This window comes from Dipteris shenzhenensis, chromosome 4, assembly GCF_047967505.1.
Source record: "Dipteris shenzhenensis isolate YYH24624 ecotype China chromosome 4, Dip_SZ_1.0, whole genome shotgun sequence".
Classification (NCBI taxonomy): domain Eukaryota; kingdom Viridiplantae; phylum Streptophyta; class Polypodiopsida; order Gleicheniales; family Dipteridaceae; genus Dipteris; species Dipteris shenzhenensis.
Window position 1 is genome coordinate 55546733 of NC_141599.1, and position 21959 is coordinate 55568691.

Below are 21959 nucleotides of genomic sequence, written 5' to 3' on the forward strand. Positions count from 1 at the left end.
CGTGCTCCACCTCGAGCTTCTGTAGACTTTCCGTCCAGATCCCTTCCACCTTGCTGTCTTTGCACCAGCCTAGGTGGGCAGCACTCTTTGCTAAGTCTGCAGCTCCTATGTGCTCCCTTTACCTCCAGTGATGAGGCCTAAGGCAAGCTCCCTGCTGCTCCTTTCTGCTGGTACTTGTGCTGCTCCAAGTGATGATTGAGTGAGGCTCAATGGCCTCTTTATATAGGCCCCAAGGGGGCTGGTAAAAAAACCGACCAGCCTGTTACAGACTGGCCGACCAGTCTGTGGCTGGTCCAGCCCTAAAAGGGCACACCCCCCAAGGCTTTTGGCCCACACTTTCAGGGTCCTTTGGCCCTCCATTCAAGGCAGATATCCAGCCTATAAATGGCCTGCCTCCTGCCCACTGACAGCCACTTTTCCTTCTGCACATGCTGCCATACTGCGCCTCTGCCAGGCCCTCTCCCAGTTCCATGCAGAGCCGTACGCTGCTGATGTCATCGTGCCCTGCCAGGTCAGATCTAGGGCTTGCTGTCCCCGCCTTCTACTCCTTCCACAGGTTCCGTCCTTTGCAGCTTTCTTCTCTTGTGAGGTGCTGCCCATGTGGCAGCCCCCTCTCTCTTTCTTCTCTGGGCATCTTCTACCCTAGGTCTCCCTCCCCCACGCTCTCCTCATTTGGGGGCTTACAGATGGGGAGGTGACCTTTCCAACACACGAGCCATCCTTCTTTCTTAAGAGGATAAGTGCTCCCCAAGATGATTTACTTGGGCAAATATAGCCCATATTCAGATAATCTTGTAGCTGTGAAGCTAACTCATCCTCCTCAAGCTAGCTCATCCTATAAGGTGGAATACTAATAGGTTGAGCCCCAGGTACTAAATCTATGCAATTCTACTGCCCGTTCTAGAGGTAAACCTTCTAGCAGTTGAGCAGGAAATACATCCATGAAATTATCCAACAACATTCTCAATTCATGGTGTTCAAACACGCTTGAATCATTTTTGTTATTAACAGAGACAACAAATGAAGAAAGTAGAATCAAAACACACTGATACACATCATAATGAGAAGTCTTTATTATATTTCGAAGCTGCATCGTAGATACAATAGGTCCCTGAGAAGAGGAAATATTATCACATTGAATACAAAATTGGGTGTCGCGATGATCTGCTACCCGTTCTGGAGGTAAACCTTCTGGCAGTTGAGCAGGGAATACATCCATGAAATCATCCAACAACCTTCTCAATTAACGGTGTTCAAACACGCTTAAATCATTTTTGTTATTAACAGAGACAACAAATGAAGAAAGCGGAATCAAAACACACTGATACACATCATAATGAGAAGTATTTATTAATATTCCGAAGCTGCATCATAGATACAATAGGTCCCTGAGAAGAGGGAATATTATCACATTGAATACAAAATTGGGTGTCCTTATCCAAAAAAGAGAGTGTATGCTCTTTCCTCCAATCTTTCCTCCAATCCGAATATCGTGGGATTTAAACCACTCTATTCCAATTAACAAGTACATGTTCCAAGTGCATGCCTGTCATCGAAACTTGGTTAGCTCCCTTAGCTTTGGTACCTTGTCCCGCATGGAGCTTCGGTCCCGGTGCTTACATCTGGTTCTTGTGCTTAGGACAATCATTCCGAGTGTGGCCCCGCTCATTGCATATGAAGCAACGTCCTTCTTTCTTTAACTTCAAGGTGCGTAGGAAACGGGCACGACCATTCTTCGTCTGAGTCGAATTCTTCTTGGAGGCATTGTACCAGTTGTAGACTGGAACTTCCTCTTGTTCTTCCCACTCGTGTCGGCAATAGTGGTTCCCTTTGTGCTGGCCATGGTATCATCATAGATGCGCGCATAGTTCATGGCCTCTTGCAAAGTGGTACACTTGTTATTCTTGATCTGTAGCTTGTACGAGTTAGGCAAACAATCCACAAAGAAACCGAACAAGGTAACTAGATCCATCTTTGTAGCTCTGGTCTACAAATCACGAAACCTTTGAAGATAAACCTCAAAAGTCAAATTCAGCTTGGACATATCGAGTGCCTTGAGCTTGCCTGCGATATAATAATCTTCCTCCTTCTTCAGAAACTCTTTCCTGAAGACCTCTTCGAATTCTATCCATGTTGCAAGCTTGGGTCGAAGTTCCTTCCACCACAATTAAGCCTTCCCTGACATATACCCTGTTGCAAGCTGCATTTTCTTTCCATCTGGGTAAGGGTCAAACTGGAAGTGTACTTGCCACTTGTGCAACCAAGTGTCAACCACCTCCTTGGTTCGGGATTTCTAATCTCCGAGATAAGGATCTGGAGTGATATTCGGATCTAACACTGAAGCCAAAGCATCCACATGCGTGAGCGCTTGAATAGTGCTAGTCAAAAGTGACAGTGAAGTCTGAATCCCTTGGAGTTGCTGTGTCAACCCCGTTTGATTCGCATTAACGCGCTCAAACTTTTCATCGAGAGTAGTGGTGAATTCACTGCAATCTTCGTAATCAGATCATCGTAGAGCTTTGGTCATCATCTGCTTGATAATTCATATCTTGGTCTCCCATCACAAGCCTAGGGTCTGCGGAATCAGCCATGACTGAAATCTGATCTGATAAAGAAGGTAGACTAGAGAAGAGAAGCAATCAAGTGGGTTCGGAGCTAGGAGGCAGGAACGAAGTCAGAGCTGGCCAGATAGGAGATGACGAAAGAAGGTAAAGGCTGGTCTATGAAGAAAGTAGGCTGGTACGAGCTGACAATCAACTCGGATCTCTTGACCCGGAACTCCTGCTCTTGGTTGTGCCGTACGGACGTCTGCAGCAGGGCGTACTATGTAACTGGCTCTCGAACTTGATGGCGTAGAGTAGCTTGGAGCATGCGCACTCCACAAGCTGGAGTAGGAGATGAAATGGCCGAGTTTATAGGTGGGTAAATGAGCTTTTAGGAAAGCCCTGCTTTTCAAAATCCCACCCTTTAAACTGTTGGAAAGGTCACCTCCCCATCTGTAAGCCCCCAAATGAGGAGTGCGTGGGGGAGGGAGACCTAGGGCAGGATATGCCCAAGAGAGAAGAAAGAGAGGGGGCTGCCACATGGGCAGCACCTCACAGGATTGGAACCTGCAGATGGTGTCAGCATGGCGAGGGTAGTGGGCAGGTGAACGGCCTGCAACAGACCCTGATGATGGCGCAGTACAGGCGGGTCAGGACAGCAGGAAGTACAGGAGTACGGCGCAGGACATGTGGCTGGAAAGAGGGCCTGGCAGAGGCACAGATATGGCAGGATGTGCAGGCCCAGATATGCAGCAGGAAATGTGGCTGTCAGTGGGCAGGAGGCAGGCCTTATATAGGCTGGATACCTGCCTTGAATGGAGGGCCAAAGGACCCTGGAAGTTTGGGCCAAAAGCCCTGGGGAGTGTGCCCTTTTAGGGCTGGACCAGCCACAGACTGGTCGGCCAGTCTGGTCGGCCAGTCTGTAGCAGGCTGGTCGGTATTTTGCCAGCCCCCTTGGGGCCTATATAAAGAGGCCATTGGGCCTCATTCAATCATCACTTGGTGCAGCAGTTCAGGGAGCAGAAGGAGCAGCAGATCAGCCACTTGTGGGTCTCTATCCAGAAGGTGACAAGAGAGCTGTAGAGCTGCAGACCTAGCTCAGAGTGCTGCCCACCTAGGCTGGTGCAAAGACAGCAAGGTGGAAGGGATCTGGACGGAAAGTCTACAGAAGCTCCAGGTGGAGCATGCGGGCTCGAGTCTAGAGATAGCCGGCAGATAGGAGAAGGACCTTGTGGTTAGATCAGAGGACCACACCATTGGTGGGACTCTAGATCTATCTCTTTTATATTGTGTCCATAGTTTTGGACGGAAATATATATTTTGGTGGTTTCTCTATCTGGTTGGTTCATTGTCTATTGATGAGTCTGCACATCTATTTTATACACATTAAGTAAAGAAGTTTGTAATTCCACACCCCACATCCACACTGTGTGAGCTCCAGGGCATTACTATAAGTCTTCCGCTGCGTGTACGTTTAACATGGTATCAGAGCCCAAGTAGGAGGCTCACAAGTGTGGGAGCCTGAAGGCAAGGACCTTGCTGAAGGACGACCCTGATTCAGAAGCTCTAAGGAATCGACTTCCACGACTGGAGGATTGTGCCCTTGCGAGGAGGAGGGTGACTCAGGTTCAGTCAGGTGCGTTCAGAGTTCTGGTTTACTGAAATCGAGTTTGGTTGACTTTGCTGTGTGGTATAAACAGCAGAGATGTCGACCTCTACAGCCTCTTCAGACCCTGCTTTCCCTTCCTCCTCCTCCTGTTTTCTCTCTTTCACTATCCCTAACTTTGGAGAGTCTGGGAACCTGGACGGGACTAATTACCCGATCTGGAAAGTGAAGATCCAGAGTCATTTAGTATCTCGGAAGTTGTGGAAGCTGACCACGGGAGAGGAGTCGAAGCCGGAGGACATGGTGGACAGTAAAGGGGAGGTACTCATGGCAGTAGACAGAGAGGAGCTTGAAGCTTGGGAAGAAAGAGATGCCCATGCCCTGGCAATAATCATAGGGACTACGGCGGACTCCGTTCTTCCGCATATCCAGCTGGCCGAAATGTCAGTAGAGGCGTGGGCCACCCTGAAGGATCTGTACGAGACAAACAATACCTCCCGGATTGTGCTTCTTCAGCATCAACTCTACAATCTTGATATGGAAGAAGGAGATACGGTACATAGCCATTTGACGAAGGTCAAGGTGGTGAGGGATCAGCTGGCAGCAATTGGTCAGAAGACAGACTCATGCCATTTGGCCTTGATGGTACTGAGGAGACTGCCTCGGAGTTTCAAGAGCTTTGTTACGGCTGTGACAGCAGGACAGAGGACCAAACCTCTGACGTTTGAGGAGTTGTGTCCATTACTGCTACAGGAGGAAGCTCGGGAGAAGCTCTACAACGAGGATAAAGATGACAAGGCGATGCTGGTGAAGGATTCTACTGGCAAAGGAAAGGGCAAGCCTAACAGTGGCAAGTCCAATAAAGACGACTCTGACGACAAGGGGACTTCAAAGAGAAAGCACAAGAAGAAGTGTTTCTATTGTGATACGCCCGGACATTTTGCAAAGGACTGCAGAAAGAAAAAGGCGGATCTGAAAAACAACAAGGAGTCTGACTCAGATTCAGAGGGAAAGGCCAAAGAAAATGTGGTAATCGAAGAGTTGTTCCTGGTGACATCACCGAGTGTTACCGAGGTCAGATATGTTGATCCAGAAATCACAGTGAGGATGTCTGACAGAGAGATGTGGTAGAAGGTGATGGACAAAGAATACTGAAGGCAGAAGAGTACTTGCTTGAGAACTCAGCGCGAGTTCATGGTCCAGGTTATCTGGAAATATTCATTGGTTGCAGACCTTGCCAAAGGAAGGACAGGTTGAAACAGACCCTCAGAGCATGGTGCCTGGAAGACTCCAGGTTGTTCACTCATTATGAGGGGGACGACTGGAAGATCATGACGGCTGGATTGCTCGAGTTCGGAGGCGAGAACGTGACTGAAGGAGGTGGTACCAGGAGGTGGTAGGCGATAGAGGGCAGCCTTGCTTCACTCCCATATTGCTCTCAAATACATCAGACATACCTTGTGTTTGTTTGAGTCGGCATAATACCTTTTCATAGATGAGAGAGAGAGAGAGAGGTGGAAAGGCTGAGCGGGTGAGGGGGGGTTGAGGCGGAGAGGCTGAGTGGGTGAGGGGCGGCTAAGGTCCACCGACCAACACAAAACTTCAGAGAGAGAGAGAGAGTAAGAAGGGTGAATTCGTTGCAAGATGTGAAGGGCTGAGAGAGAGAGAGAGGTGTAGTTAGGAGGAGGTAGTGAGGTCCGGGTAGAGAAGTGCTAAGGGAGTCGTGATGAGAGCGTAGAGATGAGGTGAACCAAGAGGATTCCACGTACGGTTGGCTACTCAAGGAACGCGTTGGCATAGAAGAGGAGTGCAGGAAGGTGCGCAACAGGCTGGGGCCAGATCGCGATCTGGGCTGGGTGCTTTCCGGGGGGGCTTGGAGGCTAAGAACTTTCCGGGGGGGCCTGGAGGCTTCAAAAAGTACCATCCTCTCCAAGTTTATGTTAGAAAATACCCAACAGAGGGTATACGCAGCAGAAGACTTATAGTAATGCCATCTTTGATACCTTGTTCAGAATATGCATTGACCAACTGGAGGAACTCATCAATGAATTTGCAGTAGAGAAAGGGTTGCAAGGACCGCAATTGGGGCTTTGGACAGTGCTATTGTTGTTATACACAGATGATGTCGTTCTTTTTGCATACGATCCGGAATCTATGCACAAACTTTTACAAGTGCTTAAGACTTTTTGTAGGGAAAGAGGGCTGCAAGTAAATGTCAGAAAAACAAAGATGATGGAAGTCTGTACCAATCAGCCAGAACATCCCCCTGAGATCACCTTTGATGGACAGATCATTGAGAATGTCAGCACCTTCAAATACTTAGGGGTTGATATCCCGGCAGATCACAGATGGTGGCAATGTATAAATAGAAGGATGGACACTGGTTGGGGGAAGTACTACCAGCTTGAGAATGATTGCAGGCACACCGACACTAGGAACTGGAAAATTCGAAATGTATTGTTTGATGCATATGTAGTGCAGACAGTATTATATGGAGTGGAAGTATGGGGAGGCAACATTTCAGCCTCTACATGGAATGATATTGAGAAAGTGCGAAAAGCTTTCTTAAGGAGACACCTTGGTGTCAAACCCACTACTCCATACTCAATACTTCTGTTGGAAACGGGAAGGAGACCGATTGAATTTCATGCATTGATCAGAGTTATGCAATACCTAATAGAGGTGCAGCAAATGCAACCTGATAGGCTACCTCATAAAGCATGGAATGCCAGCACAAAGCTTCAAAAGAACTACAAAAGTAAGGTCATCTGCACAGGATGGGCAACCGACATAAGAAAATGGTTCAGCAGATGGAAAGTGGAAGCATATTTGACCATGCTGCCTGAAAAGGTCAACATGCAAGAGTTTCAATTGCCTTTACTGAGCACTTTGCAGAATCACTGGTTGACAAGTGAAAAGACAGTAAAGCTGGAATATTACCAAGACAACATAAATCCCACATGGTGGTCTACATACATGTCCAAAGAGACTCATGCTCAATCTTATATTAGCACACCTATCCCCCTTCTATATCGCAGAAACATCGCCAGGTTCCGTACCAGATCTCATACATTTGCCATTGAGCAGGGAGCTTGGATACACCAGCCCAGACATGCTAGAGTCTGTACCCTTTGTGACATGCAGACAGTTGAGACAGAGGCACATGTAGCTCTACACTGCCCCCGATATGCACATATCAGGGAGGACTACTAGCAGATACTGGGGGACTCCGCTCAGTTGACATCACTTCCCCTCACTGCCTCTCCGGCAGCATTGGGATCTTCTGTCACTCGTCTTTTTACCTGTCGTCAGGAACTCATAGACTCCTGACCCCTCTCCTTGAGGAGACTCTTTTTACATTGTATCGAGACGGGTCCCATGGGTCATTTTTTGGCCCCCCGAGGACGCTAATAAATTCTACTTCTCTCTCTCTCTCTCTCTCTCTCTCTCTCTCTCTCTCTCTCTCTCTCTCTCTCTCTCCCGCTCCGTACCGTACACCCGCTCAGCCTCTCCGCACCGTATCGTACACCCGCTCAGCCTCTCCGTACCGTACAGCCGCTCCCGTACAGCTCTTCGTACCGTACAACCGCTCCCGTACAGTTTGTATGTTTCTTCATCGTACCTCTCCCCATACCACAGCCTGGAGCCGTACGTCCGTACCTCCCCCATCAACAGCTATCCGTACCTCTCGTCCGTACCTAGTCGTAGTCCTCCCGTCCGTTCAACCATTAGTACCAGCCCATACAGTCTGTCAGTAGTAGCAACATGTACCTCTCCCTTTGTACCCGTTAGAAGCAACCAAACTAACCCTAACCCCGAGTTGGGCTAAACCCCCGACCCAACCCGGAGGTTAGGTTAAGCTAGGGGGTTCAACAGACAGCCAATTATGGATTGGCCTACCCTCTCCTCCAAGTCCCCTCAACTCCCTCAACTCCTTCAACATCCATCAGGACTCGGTACTATACAGTTGTAGCCATGACACCCTCTCCATATGCACGGACAAGAAGGCTCGAAACGACCCATCCTCGAGCAACAAGATCAGATTTTTTATCTGCAACAGGCAGTGAGAGAGCTACGATTGGAACTGGCAGAAGTCAAGGCCCGACTTCACATTTTGGAAGGGCCTGGTAAGCAGGCAGTAATTAATGAGGCTGTAAAATCTTGTAAGGATTCCCCCCCTACCCCGCAGCTAGTCTCTATAGTCAAAGCTCTTGTTCACACTGAAGTACAAACTGCTAAGAAGGAAGTGATTGTGGAAGTGGACAACAAAGCAAGTAAGTCTAATATTCAAGCAGAGATTAAAAAACACGAAGCTAGATGTGATAATGCGCTGAAGATTAGAATAGGGGGACTACCAGAAGATTGGTACAAAGAGGACACATATAGTGAAATATTGACAAAGATCAAAGCAAGCTTGCCCAACATTGATTGGGTGGATGATGATGAGCAGGATGATGACGACTCCAGGCCAGCTTCTATTTTGCACTATAAAGGTCATGCAATCCTTACACTGAAGTCAAAAGATATGCGGATCAAGCTTCTTCGACAATCTTACAAGTTGAAGGGCACCAAAGTATGGATAGCAGAGGAGCTTACACAAGCTCAACTCAAGATTAAGGCAACTGAATTAGCTAAAGTCAGGGCTGCCAGAAAGGATGGAAAATGGGCAGTTTACCGTGAAGGTGTAGCACTAATCAGAGAGTTTAAATCAAAACTAAAAGACTCTCAGTCTTAAACTGATGAATGGCTGTTTACTCTTCCAGAGTATCATGTAGGTACTCTAAATAATATGGGTTGCTTTTTACACTCCTTGGGAGCTGCCATGTGTCTGTTAGAAAACAGAAGGAAAGAATCACTCTAGCCTCCAGCCAAGACCTCTCCCACTCTAGCAACACTCAACTCAGATAACTGATCACAGATACAATACTCACTCAGAGAAAACTTAGGCAGAGAGAGAATATATTCATCCACCGGATGGTGGGCAGAAAACTGGCTCCAGGAGAGCAATACAAAACTCAGCCAAGTGCTGAGACAAACTGCAGAAATTCTCTCTGTCAGAAGATGCCAAGTCTGAGTGCACAGCACAGCCCAAATCAGAGGCTTTCTGTCTTGCACTGGATGACTGAAATGAAGGGAAGTGAGGGCCTTTTATAGGCACTGCCCAGGCCTGTTGGTCTGACCGACCAGCAGGGTCGGTTCCCTGACTGGGGACCGACCAGGTCAGTCAGTAAAACCGACCAGGGTCGGCCCTGGTCGGTGGCCCTGGTTGGACCGACTGGTCCTGCAACAGGGCCCTATAAAAGGGCGCCCTGTGCAGCCAGTCCTTTGCCTCTAGGTAGGCGTGGAGCCCCCCCAAAATGCTGCTGTTTGCTGAGTCTCTCTTTTCCCATCCCATCTTACCCTCACTGCCCCTTGTCCCCACAAAACGGGGGCTCACAGGTGGGAACAGTGAGTCTCTAACAGTGTCCTCCCTAAAGCAAATGTACTAGAGGGTTTCTTGCTGTCCCATAGACCTTTTGGTCTCTAGTGGACGTTAATAGACTTTCTTTCTTTCTCTCCTTCCTTCTTTCCCAATCCAGAACCACTACCCTTAAAGGATGAACCAGGTGACACTTGCAGAGCATGAACATGAATTTCGAAATTGAGGCATACCTGGAGAAAATCACATCTAGAATTACTTGTAACAAAGATTCCTACCTCAGGAGTTGGCTCTAATTCCAACTGACACGTCCCCAGCACTCCTGAAACCTCTGATCTGCAAGCAAACACAAGAACACACCAACGTGAGGAATTTGAGCAAGCTGCTCACCACCCAACCATGACATCTATGGGATGCGATCCCAAATCCGGAGATGTCCCCTCCGAGCCACGAACTGAGCTACTGGTACAAACTCCCAACCAGATCCTAACCAGCCTGGTGTCCCATACCACCAAGTGGCGCCTAGAGGACTGGGATCTGCTGCTAGGCCTTGGGCTACACTAAGATACAGGCGCGCATCCGCGACTCAATCCAGGATCAGACCTAGCACCTGGGAACGAGACTTGCCCCCATCGGCTCTTCTGAGAACTAAACCTCTAGGCCCCTTTTATAGACTCGGGCCCAATGCGCCAAAAATAGCAAAGATCTATAACTAGTTCGTACCCTTGCCACTCGACCTGAGAATCAAGCCTACCTAGCCCTAAGCCCCCCCAGGCTACCTGAGCTAGTCTTGTGTATCCCAATACACGTCAGATACCAATCCGTGCACATGATAGAGGGGCTGCAATGGGCAGCACCCTGCCCTTATATAGGGCCAGGAAACTGGTGGACCACATAGGCCAGCCCACAGCCCCATGCATAGAGGGGAGTGGGAGGGGGCTGGCACACAAAGCAAGGGGGGCTGTGTTAAGCCAGGCGATCTCCAATTCTCCAGGACCAGATAAACAGGTACAAACACCACTGGTGCCTCTCCAAATCCTGTCAAAGAAACCCCGAATCGGAGGCAAAAACCACAACCAAAGACATGTCAAAAGCCCCGGTGCAGAGGAGAAACAAAATAAAAAATTATTTAAAAAATGTTTTTTTTCTGGTCTGACCAGATCTGGCCGACCAGATTGACCTGGTCGGTCAAATCTGACCAGGTCCGTCAACCTGCTGGTTGACCGACTTAAAGCCCCTTCCTATTTAAAGGGGGGGGGGCTAGGTATTCAGACACAATCTCTCCTCCAGCTCCAGAGGTTCCTGCACACCCTGAGCCACTTCTGCCTCCTGGCTGCCTCCTCTGCTGCCTCAACTTCTGCCTCCTGGCTGCCTCCTCTGCTGTCCTCTTTTCTGCTCCAGATTTGCCCTCTTTTCTCCCCAGATCTGCCCCTCCTTTCTGCTCAGATCTGTCCTCCTTTCTGCTCCAGATCTGTCCCCTTTTTTCAGCTCCAGATCTGCCCTCTTTTCTGCTCCAGAACAGCCTTCCTTTCTGCTTCAGTTCTGCTCTCCTTTCTGCATCAGATCAGCTCCAATTTCTGCTCCAGATCTGCCTTCGTTTAGCTTCAGATCTGTCCCAACTTCTCCTCCAAGATCTGCCCTCAACTTCTGCTCCAGATCTACCTCCAACTTTCGCTCCAGATTCTGTTCTTTCTATTCCAAATCTGCAGCAACCCCTGCATCAGTTTGCTGTCTCAGATTTGGTTCAGTTCCAACTTGTGGAGCTAGTGCAGAAGTCCACTACAGTTGTCAGGACTGAAGTTTGTCTCCTCCAGAGCTTCTCTCATATCTTCACTTGTACTAAGTTCCGTTTGTGATATATATATCTTCTTCAGCCATTGATTGTCTTCAGTATTGTTTTATTTGTCTCCAAGTATTTTCTTTATATGGTATCAGAGCCAGGTGTGCCAATCGACACCTGAGCCTTGATCTGGAAAGCTTGGAAGATAAATCATCACCTGAAGATGTCTTCTCCCTCTTCTCCGAAGCGATCTCAGCCTGAATCAACCTCTATTCAACCATCACCTTCGACATATGTCGAGAGAGAGTCTGCTAGGATTGAAGGTGATGAATACCTCTCCAAACTCTTTTAAAGAATTTGCTGAATTCCAGAAATGGAAGGAACTTGAAGCAGGTACCCGCACACCTCGTGCCTCTACCTCTCCACGGTTCTCTCCAATACGTCAACAAGGACCTCTATTCAACTCAGAAGAAGCTGAGCAACATCTCAAGTTCGGTGCCAACGAAGAACAAGTATCCCCTGACGAAAGAGGACAGGCCGGCATGAGAACATTGGATTATTCGACAGTGCCTATTCCACAAGAATCAGTGCAAGGTATGATGCCCTATTCCCTTAGTGCAACTCCTTCTGTTATGCAAGGCATAGGAACAAGTAATCACGAGGACACAGATCCATACATGCATGTGAACACTCGCAGACGAGAAAGGAGAAATGCGTCTGACAATGAGTGAGCTTGGGTTCATTAAAATACTGACTGAGAATAGAGACTGAGTAAGCAAGATCAGGACGAGTGTGAAGGAGCCAGAGGAGTTTGCCAACAACCTGGCGATAGAGATGTTCATCAAAGGGAGGAGACTCCAAGTCTTTTGAGAGCTTTACGGTGGGATCTAAGGGAGTGGCAGCCAGCTTAGGTTCATGAGGAATGATTTGATCAAGGAGTTGAAGAGCATATTTCTGTTGAGAAACAAAAGTACCACCAGAATGTTGTACAACTTCCATGCCTAAGAAATAGGAGAGCCGACCAAGATCAGTCATTTCAAAAGTGATGCTGAGTTGAGTTTTAATGTACTGAAGTGTAGTGGGAGTGGAGCCTAAAAGCAAAAGATCATCGACATAGAGTAAAATAAAGCAGACCCCCTCTGACGAATGATGGATATATAAATTTGGATCAAAGGGAGTAGAATGAAAACCATTAGTTTTGAGGAAGGTGTCTATCCGGTGGAACCATGATCGAGGTGCTTGTTTGAGACCATAAAGAGCTTTGCGGAGACGGAAAACCTTATTTTCATGGCCATTGCTCTCGCAGGCAATCCCACGATCCTCTACGTCGACAACAAAAGTGCCATTGCTCTCGCAGGCAATCCCATTTTTTCCAACCGCACCAAACATGTCGGTGTTCACTTTCATTTTACTCGCGAGCAAGTGGAATTAGGTACTATTCGGTTGATCTATGTTCCAGCTGCCGATAATCATGCTGATATTCTTACCAAGCCGGTTAATCGCCCTACTCTTGAGCATCTTTGCCCACGGTTGGGGATTGGTTTACCTCCTCCTCTTTAACAGTTTTTTTCTCTTTGTGTACTTAAGGAAGTGAACAAATCCCCTGCGAGGGCACTCCTTCAAGTCTTTCTTTTTTGTACCATCATCTGGGCATTTAGTGAAGATGAAAACCTACTCTGTAGGCATCTCCATCTAAATGAAAACCCCCCCCACAAAAAAAAAAAAAAAAAAAAAAAGCTGATGAAGATGATAGATCACTCATGGAACACCTCTTTGCTTCTCCTGTCTGCATTGGACATTGAGAGGGGGTGTTAAGCCAGGCAATCTCCAATTCTCCAGGACCTGATAAACAGGTACAAACACCACTGGTGCCTCTCCAAATCCTGTCAAAGAAACCCCGAATCGGAGGCAAAAACCACAACCAAAGACATGTCAAAAGCCCCGGTGCACAGGAGAAACAAAATAAAAATTATTTAAAAAATGTTTTTTTTCTGGTCTGACCAGATCTGGCCGACCAGATTGACCTGGTCGGTCAAATCTGACCAGGTCCGTCAACCTGCTGGTTGACCGACTTAAAGCCCCTTCCTATTTAAAGGGGGGGGGGCTAGGTATTCAGACACAATCTCTCCTCCAGCTCCAGAGGTTCCTGCACACCCTGAGCCACTTCTGCCTCCTGGCTGCCTCCTCTGCTGCCTCAACTTCTGCCTCCTGGCTGCCTCCTCTGCTGTCCTCTTTTCTGCTCCAGATTTGCCCTCTTTTCTCCCCAGATCTGCCCCTCCTTTCTGCTCAGATCTGTCCTCCTTTCTGCTCCAGATCTGTCCCCTTTTTTCAGCTCCAGATCTGCCCTCTTTTCTGCTCCAGAACAGCCTTCCTTTCTGCTTCAGTTCTGCTCTCCTTTCTGCATCAGATCAGCTCCAATTTCTGCTCCAGATCTGCCTTCGTTTAGCTTCAGATCTGTCCCAACTTCTCCTCCAAGATCTGCCCTCAACTTCTGCTCCAGATCTACCTCCAACTTTCGCTCCAGATTCTGTTCTTTCTATTCCAAATCTGCAGCAACCCCTGCATCAATTTGCTGTCTCAGATTTGGTTCAGTTCCAACTTGTGGAGCTAGTGCAGAAGTCCACTACAGTTGTCAGGACTGAAGTTTGTTTCCTCCAGAGCTTCTCTCATATCTTCACTTGTACTAAGTTCCGTTTGTGATATATATATCTTCTTCAGCCATTGATTGTCTTCAGTATTGTTTTATTTGTCTCCAAGTATTTTCTTTATAGGCTGGGCCCCCACTTCAAAGCAAGGAGCACACAACCCTAGAAATGTGCCCACAGCCCAATAAATAGGGGCCTGTGGGGTCACTTTTATGGCAGACTGACTGGTCAGCCATATTAGGGCAGGCCATTCGGTCACTTCAAGGGGCCCTTTGGGCCTATAAAAGGAGGCATCTAGCCTCATTCTTCACATCCAGCAGGTCAGCCATCAGAGGAGCAGATAGGAGCAGCTTACCCTCATCCTTTGGCCTACAACCAGGAGGTAAAGGAGTGCTGGAGTTGCTGCTGCAGACTTAGCTCACAAGGCTGAACCCTAGGCTGCCTAGCAGGGTAGCAAGGTGCTGAGATCTGGATAGAGAGTGTACATACGCTCGAGGTGGAGCATGCAGGCTCAAGTCTAGAGATAGCCGGCAGATAGGAGAAGGGCCTTGTGGTAAGATCAGAGGACCACACCATTGGTGGGACTCTGGATCTATCTCTTTTGTATTGTGTCCATAGCTTTGGACGAAAATATATTATTTTGGTGTCTTCTATATCCGGATGGTTCATTGTCTATTGAAGAGTTTGCACATCTATGCTATGCACATAAGTTTAAGAAGTTTGTGATTCCACACCCACACATACTATGTGACCTCCTAGGCTATTCTATCAGTCTTCCGTTGTGCGTACCCTCTGTTGTCTGATTTCTAACACTGTGATTGTGGAATCCAAAGGATCAGTTATGGTAAGGTGGGGAATCATGAAGTCTCTCACTAGTGCTTGCATATGGAGTGGGTTCAAAATGATTCTAGAGGGATCTAGCCTGTGAGAGGTTCTTAGGGAGATTAGTTGACCACACCGGACAGCTAGCTCTCAATAGAGTCTGTGGCTTGGTGGAAAAAGTTTGTGGTTCATCTTTTGACGTGGATTGTAACATTGGTGTCAAAGCTACATGAACAATTGTTTTTCTACTTATTAAGTTGTTTGATTCATGGTGAGAGAAGAAAGAAAGACGTTGGTTCTAGTGTACACTGCTGGCTCGCTACCCCACATATTTCAGCCTTCTATTCCTGTCTGCGGGTTTGAAGGCTGATTGGTCTTTCCCATAAGCTCCACGCTTTCAATCAAGGACTGCTCCAGGTGGTGGTTGGAGATTTTTTTTCAACCCTTTTATAACACCACAGCTATAACTCATGCAGGAGATTGAATAGGAGAAGAATTCAAAAAGAGGCACCCAAAACGAGATCTATATGGGAAAGAGAAGGAAGGGGAAGGGGAAGGGGAAGGGGAAAGGGAAGAACACACAGGAAAAACTATCGTTGGGGCTCTACTTCATATTCCAAGGAGTGGTTTTCTTTGCACTCTGCCAGGCAAGAGGGAAAGGAGAAACAGCAGGCAATGGATTCCAGGCATCACAACAACAGAACAGTAGCTCACTGTGCCATCTCATTCAGTGACCCTTGTTGCTCTTCCTCCTTACCTCTGTTATCTCGCGACCCTCGCTGCAAACTGAAATTGTATGACCGAGGTAGCATGCACTGGTGACTAAGACGGCAGGCATTGGTATCCTCAGCAAATTAATTTTTTGTCTACTTCCTTTATCTCCCCAAACCTTGCATAATGGCAATGCAGCGTCTGCTTTCTAGTTGGGTTGCCGTGGGCAAAATCACGCAGCAACTCAACTCGCTAAACTACAACATATACACAAAGGAGTCAGTAAGAGAAGAACAAAAGCCAAGTCATTCCAAAGTTCAAAACTTTGGAATGAAGCCACCTCACTAATGCTTTTATACCCCCCTTTCTCTCTTTTGTAAAAAGCATGTAATTCCTAACTTTTTCAACCTCTTCAGCTTTAAAGAAAAGCATCATTACGAGGGAGATCAAGATTGAGAGGACCAAATATCAAGATTCAGCAAATTGATATTGGAAAGTGGGATCGAAAAGGAGTTTATATACCAAGAGGAGACACAATCAACTCCAAATTGAACTCCAAGGCCTCGAACAAATGACTAGTAAGTGGATTTCGCATTGTACTTTCTTAGTTAAAGCTTTTTGCTTTATTGTTTCTGGAAAAAACTCATTCCATGAAGAGTCCAAAGCGAGAAAGGTGAATCATTGAACATGAAGAGAGGGCACCGAAAGGAAAAGTGGTTGTTGAAGAGGATACACACGGGGGATCTATGGATTTGGAGGAAGTACACCATGGCAAATATGGAATTCCTTACTCGGAAGTCACAAAATTAGAAAATCAAACTCTTAATATAGTAACCCTATTGGCGTCCATTAATGATTCATTAAAAACTTTTACTGAAGCCAAGATTCTCAATCTGTAACTCCCTTTGGAAAATTGCCAACTCCTCCACGTCAAATTGAGGCATCTACCTCTCGACTTAGAGAAACCTCAAATATTTTAAAGACCCAAAGCCACCAATTTACAATGGGGAAGAAAAAGAAAGAAACAAGGACACTATCAATACGTTTTTGCCAAAATGGCAAGATTTCCATTGACTTACGAATAGTCCTCCTGAAAATCAAGTCATGGAAGCCAATCTTTCCCTTGCCAACAAAGCATATAAATTGGTAGATGAGCCTTAGAGAGACTCATAAAATTCCAAAGTATTGGGTAGAGTTTGAACAAGCTCTCTAAAAGAATTTTTACTTGAAAACAAGCTTGAACAGGCATCGGTAGCTTGGTGAAATAAAGAGTCTCCTAGAGTTATGGACAGATTATCTAGAAGCAAGTTTAACCAACAAAGAACATCTTCAGCATCTACAACTTTTGTGCACATTTTCTTTTTCAAATTAAGGTCTTGCTTTTTAGATTTCATCCCAAAAATATCAAAATTTCTTATGGATGTTGTTTTTCAACCTATCAAGGTTTTAGGTCATGTGCAGCAGCATTTCTTGGCTTCAGGATGGTATCTAGACCCTAACCCAGATCACATTCCTTTTGAGCACGTGGAGGATTAGGCTCTATGGAGGTATCCCTGTAAAGTATTTGCAATGGGATCCCAGGGAACGGGAGTGGATTGATGCAAGATCCCGAGAGAAGAGCCACCCCTTGTTTCATTACATGTCGGTAATGCCAGGAGATTTCAGCTCAGCCAGAGAGATTGGAAGCCCTCAGAGCTCCTCATGGGGAGAATTTTCAGATTTCTGTTGATTTGCAGAAATCTTTTTTGGTAGACACTCTAGAAATCCCTCAGGAATAGAAAAATCACTCTTTTCTATTGGCTTTCTATTCATGGAGGGATTGCCACAAACCAGTGGAGGCCCAAGTTAGGGGCACGCTCTACTTATCCTCGTTGCCCTTCTGCTAAGGAGTCTATTCACCATTTTCTTTGGGATTGCAGACAAGCGAGGATGATCTCGAAGAGGATTGCTAATCTTTTGAACACCTTTGTACCTTCTCCCTTCTTCATGGCCAGGGGTTCCGTGACTTGGATTTTCTCTTTTAGGGCCCCAAGTCTTCTATGAGAAGCACGACTGTTCTTGGACTTTTTCAGTTTGACAATACTTAGTTGAGTCAGGCTCTTAGATGTTGTTCAGAGCTTGCCTTATAGACCTACACATGCTGCGGTGGATACCTGGTGGGAGATTATGGCGAACATTTTAGCACATCTAGAGATCCAAATGCACAAAGGATTTGGATTTCCTAGATCCACCCCTTACACACATTTCGACAAATATCGTGCATACTTTGATGGCCACTTGGGTGAGCATGCAGGGTCTTCCGGGGAGGCTTTTGCTAGGAGGACAGTTTTCCTCCAGGGGTTGAGTGGCTCCGCATTTTTCTCGAAATCCATTGTAGGGTTGAGGTGGCACTTTCAGCCTCAACCTGGGTTTTTTTCTAGATTGATCTGATGAGCACGTTTTAGTCCACTTTGAATGTTTTCTTCTTGTGCTTTGCATGATGTATTTCAGCCTTGAGCTTTGCTCTTGCGGTCTCTTTCATACTTGATAGAAGTCTTTTCACTGGAAAATAAACAAACTTGTGAAACAAGCTTTCTGATTCTTGACTTCAAATCTATTTTAGTCTAGAGTGTAGTAAAATCACATGTTTCAAGCGAGTTGGAGCGAGTTGGAGCACACTTCTCTTCTAGACTCTCAAAGGAGTTTAAAACTTTATGACCAATCATTCAAAATCCAACTTAAATCTACTCGGACATCAGCCTCTCTCAATAAGTTTGAAGTCTCTAGAGTTCATGGACAGTTGGTAATATGGCCTTGAAGGAATAACTTAACCACTTTGAGACATCAATTAGAGAAGTCTTACAAGCCATTGCAATGAATCTAGGTTTCTTAGGATTTTTATGAAACCTCCAAGCTGCACAGAGATAAGGAAGACTTGGGTTGCAAATGAACCCAAAAGACTCACAAAAGTTTTGATGTTTCAAAATCAAATCTTTTGAGATAGGACAACTAGCATACATCTTTGCTGTAGAGTTAACCTTTCCCAGTAGAGATTGCAAAATAAAACTTTTTAAAGGTGAAGACAAAATTAAGAAATCACAAATTTCACTTGAATTTACACAATGGTATCTCATCCTCTGAAGAGATAGAGCTACGGCTATCAAAGATGCGAACCAAAGTAGCTTCTCTTAATTTTGAAGCAATTAGATTCAAAACTGTAGATTTTTGATGTGATAAGAGATATTGAATCCCTAGAGATTCTTCTACTTGGATAGCGAAGTTATATTGCGAAGTGTGGTAGCCTTGTTTTCTATCTTTTGAAGACTCAATTCCCCATTTTTCTATATAACGTCTAGTGAACACTCTAAGGCATTCTCCTGGTCAGTTTCCACTTCCAGCACATCTGCTTGCAATGCTGTGCAGACCTGCAAATTTAGGGCTTCATTCTGTGCCTATAGGTGTTTGAAACAAAAGAAAAAAATCAGTGGCCTCCAGCTATCACCTTGGCTCTCCCTCATAGTTTACCTGAAATTACTAACAGCAAATAGTACCTAGCAGTTTTTTTTTTTTGGGCAAACGTTTGCAAATTTGGCAACATTTTGGCACCCCAAGGATTTTTGGGGAAAAATATGGCTCCAAATTTATAAAATATCACCAGACATTCGACTAAAATATGAATTTATAGCTTTTTTTGACAAGAAGTTGCCAAAAACTGACCTTCAGTGCATTATACGAGGCACGAGTATATGGAAAATAGTGTAAACCATCATGATACTTCCTCCAAAATGCATACGGGTCTCATCAAATGTTTTGACACTTTTCCAAGGAGGGGCCTTGAAAAAAATACACTGAGACCTAGTTGTCTACTTGTTTCTATGCTATGCCAAACCAACGCACACATCCTGTCTAAACACATCTGAGATGCTTTCTAATATGTTGCTCCGTGGAATTTATATCAAGATGATAATTATGCACATGGTTTCTAACCACTAACTCAAAATGATGCAGATTGGAAATTATGTACTAGTTTTCACACAACAGAGCGTCCATATATACAAAAGCCTTTGTATTTTGGGTCTTGCAAAAGCTTCAGCGATGACTCAGCCATGCTGAAGGATAGCATTTGGGGAATATTCTTTGCCTCAGCATTTGTATGGAACAGGTGCGCACCTTGCCTCCAGCTTCACATTATGCCAAGCATGGTATGACAGCTTTGGTGATCGCTCACACAAATCATGATCTGATCCTGCTTTTAAGAAACTCAATAATGACAAACATAAACTCCCATTATTGAAGCCTCCTTGTACCATCAACTAATTGATAGTCCAATGTTTGTTTTGTCACAGAATGAGTCGAGTGAAATCCTTTTGCCCTCATTTATAAACTCTAAATGGAAAACCAAGCTACAAGCTAATCAAATATTAAAAGTTTTACAATCAAACCTCATAAAGCATAAGGTTGTCATATTCGCTCTATGGAATATAACAGTATTGCGCTCAGCATCGGATACATTCCAAAATACGCACAAATATACAATACCAGACAAAGAAAGGATGATGAAGATGCATTGGCATGCGTGGCTGCTTGCATGTAGGGCATGGGGACGAGAGAGAGAGAGAGAGAGAGAGAGAGGTGGAAAGGGGACGTGTGCAGCCATGTATGCATATAGTAGAGAGGGTGAAGACCTCTGGTTGTAGTTCCACACAATCCGCAAAGTCAGCATCTGCGATCAGTTCTTCTGCATTTCTAGGCCGCAACCTCACAGCTACTCGTACTCTGCCTGACACTGCCCACAAGCACCAGGGAATGTGAATACCAGGTTAGCCTTATACTTTTTATTTTCAGAATCAATACAAAAGGAAGGCAAATATCTGTCAGACCTGATGTACTAAGCAAATATTTCATGGAGAAACTGCTATCAACCACAAAACCTTGTGTTACCAGTTCCGTACTTCCTTCCATACGTTTTGGAAAAATAAAACGCAGCCTTCGGATACTACTTTTCTAGCAATGTCTACAAGCACTTGAAATATCCGTCTTCTAGTGGCAACACACATTGTCGTAGCAGTCATAATGACACGCGATCGATTTGGATAGAATCTGCAGCTTGATTGGGCTCAACGTAAGTGTTTCACTTGTGCAAGATGACTGGCAAATCAAAAAGGAATTTTGAACGTAAATAAAACGGCAGAGAGGTCCCATACAAGCTCTTCGAGTAGCAGATTGAGATTGGAAGTTGAATCAGAATTCAACATTTAGAATGCTTCTACACTTGTAGAAGTACAATGCATTCACCGCAATTCGCAGGCAATAGCAGAACGGACAATATAACTGAGCAATTTTCCAGATTCAAAACATGATCACGTTTTGGAAGAGGCTACGGCCGTGCCAACCGCAATACGCGGGAGCAAGAATATGAGCAGATCTGTTCCTTCTAGGCGACGCAAGACCAATGCGCAAAAACCAAAAGGTCTGAAGCAACCGCCACCGGGTTAAAATTTTCTTGCAAAGAACAAATTGGCCTTCTGTCACGGAGTTTTATTTTCAGAACTATGTGAGATGCTGTATATCAAAATAGAGCACCAACCTCCAGAATCATTCTTCGTATTTTTTAGCGAACCTATGCTGTGGCGCCTCCCCGTAGCCGCGGGGTGCGATGGAGAAGCGGACTTTGGACGCGCAGGAGCTGAGGGAGGGGGAGAAGGGACTGGGGACTTGGTGGAGTTAACGGAAAGTGGCCTGTCCATCCTTGGCATTGCGCGAGAGGCCATGCTAGAACCATTTCTGTAACCTGTTGGAGCCATCCTTTAGCAGAATCCTCAGAAGAACCTAATCGCAATGTGTAGCAAGCGCCGGCCCCGTCGTGTCGACGTAGAGGGACGATCCGAGGAAGCCATCGAAAAGATCTCCGCTACAAGCGGATTGACCAGGACAACAAGGTCTAAATGGTGTTGAGGCTCGGAAGAGCAGAGGCAAATGCTCAAGGCTCTGCGATAAAATCAATCACCTCGAGATGTACAGCTTCTTGCATTGATTGCATTGGTGGAGAAGGAGATTTCAGAACTGTATGCCGCTATCCCATCGCATGCTCCGCATGTAGATGGAGTGGAACGTCTGCAGCGAGGTGGCGTTAGACGAGTTGAAAGCATTGCAATTACGATGATGGGCAGGCGATGAGGAGGAGGAGCAAGGGGGAGTGAGGCTTGCTCTCTTCTGCGGACACACTCACTCACTCGACACAGAACAGAGTAGTTGTTCAAGACAAAGAAAATTATTAGTATATAAATTATTATTTAATTATTTTAATTCCACTCTCCACGTGTCACACTCCAATTGCTCCTTTCTCTGACCGGGTCCACTCGATCCACGTTGATTGCCACGTCCCCCGTGCCGGCCGCTTTTTATTTACGCCGGCTTACTAATTATAAGCTTGATTTCCTTCCCTCTCTAAACA

At 46.0% G+C, this 21959-nt stretch overlaps 1 protein-coding gene across 4 annotated transcripts in view; it reads right to left on the minus strand.

Annotated features, from left to right (window-relative positions):
• The window catches only part of LOC147903073 (kinesin-like protein KIN-UB), a 155703-nt gene extending 134004 nt beyond the window's left edge, over positions 1–21699 (minus strand). For 2 of the 4 annotated variants that reach the window (XM_087374169.1, XM_087374168.1), the window contains exons 1-2: positions 21093–21696; positions 20191–20291 (exon numbers count right to left, since the gene is read on the minus strand). In XM_087374169.1, the coding sequence (XP_087230295.1) occupies positions 20191–20291; positions 21093–21309 (318 nt within the window). In that variant the 5' untranslated portion in view covers positions 21310–21696. Of the gene's footprint in view, positions 1–15572; positions 15784–20190; positions 20292–21092 lie in introns of those variants that run through there. The other 2 variants (XM_087374170.1, XM_087374171.1) reach the window with 2 other exon arrangements.
• Between the last annotated feature and the right edge of the window lie 260 nt (positions 21700–21959).